Source organism: Rhinopithecus bieti, unplaced genomic scaffold (assembly GCF_001698545.2).
Source record: "Rhinopithecus bieti isolate Rb0 unplaced genomic scaffold, ASM169854v2 scaffold_42772, whole genome shotgun sequence".
In the NCBI taxonomy this organism is placed as follows: domain Eukaryota; kingdom Metazoa; phylum Chordata; class Mammalia; order Primates; family Cercopithecidae; genus Rhinopithecus; species Rhinopithecus bieti.
The window spans coordinates 1,266,786-1,276,506 of NW_016818842.1; the positions used below are offsets into that span (position 1 = coordinate 1,266,786).

Genomic DNA, 9,721 nt, shown 5'->3' on the forward strand with positions numbered 1-9,721 from the left:
CCCCGCAGCCGGAGGCTCCGCGCCGCCGCCCAGCAACAGCAGCAGCAGCAGTAGCGCCCCCCGCAGGCCCAGCTCGCTGCAGAGCCTCTTCGGCCTCCCCGAGGCCGCGGGCGCCCGGGACTCGCGCGACAACCCCCTGCGCAAGAAGAAGGCCGCGAACTTGAACAGCATCATCCACCGCCTGGAGAAGGCCGCCAGCCGGGAGGAACCTATCGAATGGGAGTTCTGAGGGGCCGCGGCCCCGGGGCGGGCAGCCAGGCTGGGCTGCAAGGGCCTGGACGGGGTCGGACGGGGCAGGAGCTGCAGACACCGTGGCCTGGGCTTGGCCCGCGGCCTGCACCAACCCCAGGCCGGACCTGAGCCCGCAGCCCAGACCCACTCCACGGTCCGGGGCCTGCACCGACCCGAGGCCCAGATCCAAGCCCGTGGCCCAGACCCACTCTGCGGCCCACACCGACACTGAGGTCCCGGGCCAACCCTGCGGCCTCCACCAACCCTGCGGCCCAGACCCAGTCCACGGCCTGGACCGCTTCGCGCACTTACCGCCCTGCGGGCCACAGGGCAAAATCGCCATAGGCCAAGGTGCATATAGAAAACAAAGGAGCATTAAGCCCAATCTATGTCGAGTTTTCAAGGAAGAAAACGGAAATGTGTGGTCGAGCTTTTTTGTACCCTGAAGTGTTTTTTTTATTGCCCTAAGTGATTTCCACAGGTTCTGGAATAACTCTTACAGCTTTGCCTTGTGTCCTCCTGTTCCGTGTGGGCTTTAAAAGAAAAAAAATCAAACCCACATATTAAAAGGGGCTTTTATCTGCCATCTAATGGCTTCAGAGCGATAATACACTATTATCTTCTTAAACCAGGAAAAAAAAGGGGGGGGATTTTCAGAAAATTAAAAAAGAAAGTTTTGTAGCTGTTCAGTTGCCACTAAGAGATTGCACAGTCAAAACGACTCTAAACACACTAGTTTGGATTCCTAAATATTTTCAAGAAAAGAATCTTCTCGTTTGAAACTTTGAATTAAAATAAAACACATTTACTCCACATATTTTTTAACAAAAAGAAAACGTCACATCAGGAAACTCTGATTTTGTGGTAGCTGACATAGTGTTTTCTTGTACGTGAATAGAATCCTGACATGTAGTGCACATCGATGTATAGCTTTAACTGACCCTGGGTTTTGCAGACCAGGGTTTGTTTAATACACTCCATTCTAGGCCAAATCAGGACAAAAAAAAAAAAAGAAAAAAAGAAAAAAAAGAAAAGATCCGAATCTAGGTATTTTATAATCTGCTTTTTAACCTCTAACCGCAGAGCACGCTGATCAGACCTCATATCTTGGAGGTTTAGGAGACAAGTTAGAAGAACTGTAGCATGTACCTGTCAATTTTGTTTAATTTATGGTGTCTCAGTCTGTCTGTGCGTCTGCACGTGTGCAAGCATTGAAAGAAAGGAGAGAGTAGTCCGGGCGAGCACAGCAGGCAGTTCCGGGGCCAGATGGGCCCATCCCCAAGTAGATAGCAGTCTACGGATCTCTCTCTGGCACAGAAGGCACCTCACCTCACACCACTCTCCTGGGCACCTGATGAACTGAGCCCTCCCAGGGGAAGACACTCCCCAGGCCTGGGCAGGGCTTGCACGCGCACTCTCTCTCTCTTTCCCTTTCTCTTCCCACCACAAGCACTGATGACCCTGTTGAACTCGTGGGAAACTTCCTTTCTCTGCAGGAGAGAGAACGTGGCGTTCTGGGCTCCCCACTCCCATCCCTGTAGAAATGGCCCAAACTCAAAAACACCAAAACGTGGATGCTCTTCAACTTCCAAACCTACCATTTGCCCTTCGTTCATTTCACCTCTTAGAAAGTTCTTTTATGCACAGTTTTAGGGCAGTCTAAGTACAAACTGAAAGTCTAACTTGTCTCTGATTCCTCCTTTGTCTATGTGTATATGCGTGAGAATAGAGGCGGGTGAGAGTGTGCGTGCGTGTGCGTGTGTGCAATTTTATACGTCTGTGTATTTTCTTAAGTACCTGTGCACACGTAGAGTGCATTACTGCCACCTTTTTCAATAAGCTGTTTTATCAGTTACGGCTTCTACAAGTTTGCTAATTTAGACTCCTTTATTGCCATATCTTTAAACTAACAATAGATGATTTCGGTATATATATATATTTTTTTTTGCTTATTTATAGGTGCTGTATTTTATTATCTGATTGTTAGGAAGGGATGAAAGGGGCAAATATTCTTTAGAGGGATAGACTGCCGGCAGTATTGGGTATAATTTACAAGATGTAGTTGTCATACTGTATATTACTGATTGAAAACTTTTTGACCGTATTGTGTATCATTGAAACCTTTGTCTTAGGTCAACATCTTTGGATGACATTTTAATGGTGCATTCATTATTTCTTAAGTTTAATTAATATTACTTTTTTTTTATTTGGGGGGTGGGAGGGAGTTATAATTTTAAAGGTATGCTCTGGCTGTTCCACCTCCGTGTGCTTGTTAATTAACTTGTAGGACTTTGACTGTAAGATGTGAAACCACGTTTCTTGCATGATGTTTTAGAGATTATTTCATTTACAGTCTTTTAACCTGCAACTGCAGCACTTAGTTCACGTTTTCACAAATTTTGAGAGTCACTACACTAAAGACAATACCTTTTCATGAATAAGAAGTTTTCAGAAGGCTCTAGGGGGCTGGGAGGCAGGCCGTTTGTTTGTCTTTTGATGGGGGTATCATTTCTGAACTTGAAATCTGGTTCAGGGAGAAGAGAATTCAAAATCAGAGGAGCTTAAGGGGGCACGGGTCAACATCTGGCTCGATTCAGGTGCATTGAGAAGAGCGAGTTCACGTCAGTGACCCTTAGGACAGTGAGTGGCAGAGCCCTGACGACTGTGGTGTCCTCTCCACAAAACCCTCAAGGGACTTTTGTCATCATGTGTGATGAATCTCTAAAGATCATCTAATTTTCTTAAGAATGAAAAGCAAGAAGTTAACATGAAATAGTACGCTAGGGTTTAGCTTTAAAGGCATGACTGTTATTTACAAAGGTGTTAAATCTGAGGAAATTGACAAACACAGATTTGTCCATTCTAGTGGCCAAACAGTAACAGTCTAAAACGCAGTCATTTGGCCCTCCCAAGCAATTTAGTCATATGTGTTGTCTTCTCTTTTGGTTTTATTTTTTACATTTTAACTAGGTTACTGTTGGTTCCTATTCTGTCTTTTTTGCCAGACCTACATCTGGGTACCGGATACAATCAGTTGGTTAAATTTTGCTTGCAGTTCTGTGTATTCTTTTTCCTCTCTTATTTATTTTTTTAAAAAATGGAAATCCCAACCTTACGATCTTTGATGTTAAGCTAGCACTGTCTGTAATACTTCTAAGAGCTGCCACTAAAATAATACAGCAATCCGTGGCCAGGGGAGCACCCCCTCCTGGTTGGGCCCCTCAGTTGGAGTCTAAGGGTTAATCTCTCATCTTGCTAAGCAGTATTCAAGTGCCTTGAACAGTGTCCCCTCAGCGTGGCTCCCCTTCAGCACGCTGATGTTCCAAGCAGTGGCCCCTGCAGGCAGCCGACCCCCTTCCTCTTCACGCTCTATGAGTTTAAAAGCTGATTTGTACCTCTCCCCTGGGGAAACGGTTCCATATAAAACACTAACACTTAATTACAAGCTCCATTATGCCATTTTAAATGGCTTCTTTTTGTTAATTGGAGGCAGTGTTCATAACTTAAGGCTTTTGCCATTAACTTAGCTGGCTAAGCAGAGGCTCGGCGTAAAATCAGTGTTTGCATTTAGCCTCTTGACCCGGGGTTCCTGCCCAAGCTCCCTTGTGATAGCTGAGATGGCAGGTGTATGGGTTCTGTCCTAGACCTGTGCCCAACTCACTTCCATCCCAGAGGCGTCTTCTGTCCTCCTCCCCAACCCCCGAGCTCCCAGGCAACCTCCTCTTGAACTTCTGTATCAGTGAAGACATCTGTGGTTTCTGCTCACCAGACCTCTCTTTAGAAAGGGTTATCGGAGCCATGGAGCTTAGCTCAACTGGATTCTTCTAGACGATCTTAAGAGTCATCTTGGCATGAGGCAGCTTCTAAGCATCTCCTGGGACAGGATCGGGGCAGACAGCCCAGGGATGCATGCGTGGGGGAACTCTCTGAGAAATGCCAGGATCGTGGTTCACAGGGACTCGCCATCAAACCCTGCTACTTTGTGCAAGTAATTGAGGCAAAAAGATACCAGTCGACGGCCTCCCTGGGGTAGATCCCTTGTACCTCCAAAGTACGAATACCTCCCTGCTCAGTTTCCTTCCTGTCGCCATCTTTGTTTTCTTCCCATTGAAAAACCATTCTGTCTGATGTGGACGTTCAGGTCTGCTGGTTGGCGGTCCGGGCCCAGAGTGCAGCAGAGCTCTGGGTTAAATATTCCTTTCTGGCCACTGCCCAAGCCCAGGTGGCCAGCTCTCATACCCCATCTCCCTCCTTGGCCAGGGCCAGCGTCAGGCGTGCAGCTCACGACCAGTTTACACAGGTTGTAAAGAGATCGCTGTGGGCCTCGGCTGACTACTTTAAGATCGTGCCACAGCCAGGCCCTAAAAAGAGAGGGGAACAGGAGTCCCCAGGTGAGCTTTCTCACGGGCAGGTGCCTTCCTGACTAAGATTGGACTGGATGACTTTGTTCCTCCTGCACGCATGTCCTTTGAAACAAGGTAGATCAGTGAACTCTGTTGACATTCTATGCAATGTTTTTCATTCCTCTGATTTTAGCAAAGCGAATCTTACTGAAAAATAGAGTCTGGGGAATAGACACATGTCCTTCTGGGAGTCACACAAAGAAAAGCAGAGAGATTTTGAACTGAGGGGTGACAGCCTTTGCCTTAAATGCACTATGACAGGCGCTTCTTGGCAGACCAGTGAAAACAAAAGTCCATAGACCTTACTCATCCCAAGGCCGACAAGCCAGCTGTACAGGGGGAGATGTAGCGACACGGGGCATGTGCGGTGGGCATGCTGGGCTGTTCGCTGTGGTACTTTAGGCTGGAGGTTTGGCTCCAATGCTGTCGGTGGGGGGGCCCTGTCCCTCCCCAGATGTCCTCCCTCTTCACACTCCTCATTGTCCCTTCTACCTCACTAACCTGTGTTCTCCATGTGATGTCACCCAGAACCACACCCCGCAGAACTATGAGGCACGTGGGCTGGAGAGGGCGGAAAAGCTGCCAGCGCAGCAGACACGAGCATCCCTCTGCCTGGTGGGCTGGCTTTGTGTGTCTCTCCTTTTGTGAGCACAACACGGACAGACAGCTGTGCTCTGCAAGGCACACGGATTTTTTTCTTGACTTCCACCTGTTCTCAAAGCTCCAGCAGCTGTTTCTTTTGCAGGCAGGGCGTGGTCTTGGACCTCCAAGAGTCTTTGCCTATCCTTTCTGTCCAGTCCTGTTCAGCTGTTAAGATCCATCATGGCCATTATCCTTGCCCCGGGCTGCCCCAGAGTGGCCGCATGAGGACACTTCCCAAGATTCCCAGCTGGCTTTGGGGAACACTGTAGCTCTTGGGTATCTGTTGTCTCTGGCACCGTTTCAGCGTCACTGCGAACGCTCCTTTGCAAACATCACACATCTCAAAGACAGAAAAGGATAGATGGCTTCCTCCAGTCTACACACCCTGTCCACACTTGCATCACCCTCTTATCCCAAAAGAATATGCCAGTTCCCATCCGGCACCGAAGAAAACCAGCTCCTGGGGCTGCTGGTTGGAGGTGGGTCTGCCCACTGTGGGGGTCACAGTGTTCTCCTGCTGGAGAGAGTTTGCAAGTAAGAACCCAAGATGTGGGGACAGCATCCTATGATTGGGCATTGACCAGCCAAAGCTCACATTTAGAAATCCCTCAGTGCTTCTGTGGTTTCACCTGGGCATCGATGACATTAGGGAAGCCTTTGTGACCACAAGGGCAGGGCTTATGCCCTGAGTGGCAAGGTGGTGACCTGGGACCAGTGTGACATGGTTGGATCTCAGCGTGTACTGAATGCCAGTCTGGCCAGCACACTCGAACGCCAAGAGAATGGTCCAATTTGACGATCTTATGTCTATTTCCATCAGGTTTTGACTTTTTGTAGATGAAAACTACCAGGGAAAAGGGGAAGCAGGTACCCAGTAAAGTTTAGAAAGATCCAGTCTGTGAAACCCTTAGAGATGGGCTGAAAGTTAAGTCCACAACCCTTGGGCTTAATCAGGACAGAAGAGGAGGGGGCGTGGGGGGCAGAACGTAAAAGGAGCTCCAGCCCTACTCCCGGCCCCCCAGCCCAGTCTTCCCAATTCCAGAGGCCTCGGCGGCCTGTGCTCCTCACCACCCTGGTCAGGGGAGTAGAAGGAAATACAATTTCTGCCTGTCTGCCTGACTTCCAAAAACTTCCCCCTCCTGCCCAGGCCTCTCCCACCACCACCTCTCCTCCAAAGATAACCGTGTCCATGCCGTCCATGGCATCATCTCGAGTTTTCATTTTTGGATGAAGTGACATTTAGCTTTAACAAGACATTTCCAAAGCGCCTAGTCTCCTCCAAAATGCTAACTTTAAAAGTTGGGCATTGTAGGCGAAAAATCCCGAAAAAAAAAAAAAGAAAAAAAAAAAAAAGGCTGGCGAGAGAAAGACATTCGGCTATGCATAAATGTGCACTTCCCCCATCCCCCCGTTCTTAAACTCTTAAGATGCCCTTGAGTTGCTTTTCATGAATCCTTTTCGTTTACCCAATAATGTTAAGAAAGCATTAGCCTGCGTTACTGTAATTTCTGTAGTGTTTAGGCTTTAATTTCTTCCACAAAATATGCTATATGCTATGTATCAAACTTTCTGTAATCAGAAAGGAAAGGTGCCTTATATCCCAATGTCACGGCTACATCCCTATGGAAATTAATCAGAAGCACAGTGTGTACGGAAGCATTGGGACTTCTGCTGGTGAAACGAGACACCATTCAGCAAGACACATTGAAGTGGCACGGAGCTGCTTTTGTTTTATAATTCCTTTTTCCCCCCTTTTGCTTTTTTTTATTTTTTACTTTTTTGTAGTTTGCTTTAAACAAAAAGCACTTAAATAGATGACTATGTGTAAAAGCTCTGTGCAATTGAAATCATTTTTCTTCATTTTAAAATAACATATTGCACACCAAATGAACTCAAAGTAAGCTTTAGACCAGGACGATTCAGGTTATGAATGAGTTTGTTCACTGTAGTTCCGTTTGTTCATGAACCGAAGGGAAAACAGGCCTCCCCCATTCCCTCCAGTCTCCCAGCCTGCCTCTCGGTGACCACTGAGCTGGGCTTGCAGGGCCCGCGGGCTCTGGCCGGAGCCGCTGGCCTGACGAGGCAGGATGGGGAGTGTCCGTGATTCAGAAGCTGAGAGCCTTCCCCAGTGTCTGAGGCCACAGCCATCCCTTCCAGCACTTAACCTTGTCTTGTTGAAATGGACTGACTGCTACTGACCTGCCGGCGTGCGTGAGGGTGATTATAAAAGGATGTTTCCTTGAGAAAAAAAAAAAAATTATTTCTATCCTCTTCTATTTATTATTAGGTTAATCATTTAAGTACTTATCAGGAGTGTATTGTTATTTTGTGTTTTGTTGTCATAAATGCTTTTTGCTGTCACTCTAGTGGTTACTATCCTCTGCCTTCCTCTCCTCCTCCATTTCCCCAGAGAACCAAGGCGTCTGGGGGATTAACTGGGGGGCAGAGTGGGTTTCCCCAGCAAAATCAAACACCTGTCTCCAGAGTAGCCACTCAAAAACTGGTGGTCTCCATGTGTCTAACTTTTTAAACGAGAGAGTATATGAACAAAAAAATCTACCAACGAGTGAGGGAGTGCTGAGTTGAAGAACGCTCGCTTGAGGAGCTTCAGAGGAATCTTAGCAAAGCCAAGTTCAGTTCCCCAAAGCCTCCTAGAGCCTCTGGTAAGACTTCTGGGTTCATGAAGTTTCGGCGAACCCCGGTCAGAGAGGGCGCGGTGGCCTGGCCAAGACTTTACTTCCAAGCGAGAGAGTGATTTCTTGCAAGGCCCGCACGGGTTGATATATTTTGGTTGGTTTTTTTGTTGTTATTGTTTTTCTTGCGTACAAAGTTGGTCAAAACCATCTTTCAAAGCAACAGTGTTTTGTAGTACCAGGCTGTGGCTTGAGGGCTCACCTAGGAGAGCATAGGCAGAGGGCCCCTTTCCCCTATAGGTGGTTCAATGTGGAGGAAGGTTGGGTGTGGAGATTGCTTGCTGTGGCCCCAAGCTCAGCCAGCAGGACACCAGTTGCTTGCCAATTGGGTGTGAAGGTGAGATGCCCTGCCTCGATCCCATAGGCCCAGCAGAAGGAATCCTACCCCAGGCCAAGGCAAGGGCCCTGCCCACCCCAAGGTAGGCTGGGAAGAGCATCTCTTTCCATATAGCATCACCTCCCCTTCTCCAAGATCGCCGGGGGTCCTGGTTTTGTTCTCTCTTTGAAAGAAATCCTCCACCGAAACAATGGTCCCCATCTCCCCAAAATACTTTCTTTTTTTCATTTTTCTCTAATTAGTCTATGCATTTCTCTCTCTCAAACCATCTTCTGCCTCTTCCCTTGAGAAAACGGGCATCTCACGTCCCCCATCTGAGACCTCTTGGAAAAAAAAAATCCCGTGCGTTCTGGAGATGTGAGAATTCACCCAAAATTCTTAAAGCATTGGAGAATAGCTTGTTATAAAATAAAAGTGGGGGAAAAAAGATGGTTTTCCCCACATCCCTTTCCATTGAATAAGAGACCTAGTTCTTTGCGTTTGTGCAATAACTGTTTGCTGCTTGCCTTGAGAGCGGGTAGCACCACGCTCCTGTCCAGACTACTAACAGCACAAGACGCACTCGCAGGGTGGCGGAATCTTCCGGAAAACTCTTTATAAGCTCAGCACCCCCCAACCCACCCCCGCTCCAGTGTTTTGTCATGTCTTACATTTTAGCAGTATTTTATATTTTCTGTAACGCACCAAGTCTTAGATCTTTCTAGAGCTTGTTTGTTAATCCTCACAATCACAGATTTTTTTTCTCCAATCCTCACAAAGACCCAATTGACCAAAAAAGAAAAAAGGAAAAAAAAAAAAAGTCATCTTTTTTTTTTTTTGTACAAATCGCTTTGAGATGCCTCTGGTGTGTTGCTGTGTGACATCTCTCTGATAACATTTTATTTCTTGCTATTTGTTTTTCTACATTAAGAGTCAAAGTTGACCTGGCTGGCGTGGGGGTGGGGGAGGCACCCGTCGGCCCCTTGGTGTTGTCCCTCTGTCTTTGGTTAGCCATACGATGTTTGTTCTCAGCACTGTACAACGGTCCCTATATAATACGGAGAAGCAATATCACTGTATGAGACTCACACCATGTATTATTATTCACTAGCACCCTAGGTGTGATAATTGAAGTAAATATCTTTTATACAAACACAAGAATGTCTGGGTTGTTTTTATTTAAAGTGTTCTGGCCTGAGGACGAGCAGCAAACACTGTCATTCAGGGTCCAAATGGCACCTCGAGAATCGCCGTTCCCGAGGTTGTCCTCCTTGCACCTGTCCGCACGTCCTCGGGCGTGTGGCTTCTGGGCACACAGAAAACCGCGTGGCTCTAGGATGCATGGGGATTTCGGGCACCGCTCTTTCAGTCTGCATCCAGCTCACAGGAAGGGCTCCGCCGGGGCCTGCGTTCCTACTTGCTGTTGTCACCAGCAC

At 47.5% G+C, this 9,721-nt stretch overlaps 1 protein-coding gene across 1 annotated transcript in view; it reads left to right on the forward strand.

The window, feature by feature from the left end:
* The window catches only part of CUX1 (cut like homeobox 1), a 451,669-nt gene extending 442,226 nt beyond the window's left edge, over positions 1–9,443 (forward strand). Inside the window, 1 exon segment of the mRNA XM_017857649.1 lies at positions 1–9,443. Within this exon segment, the coding sequence (XP_017713138.1) occupies positions 1–229 (229 nt within the window). The 3' untranslated portion in view covers positions 230–9,443.
* Positions 9,444–9,721: the final 278 nt, after the last annotated feature.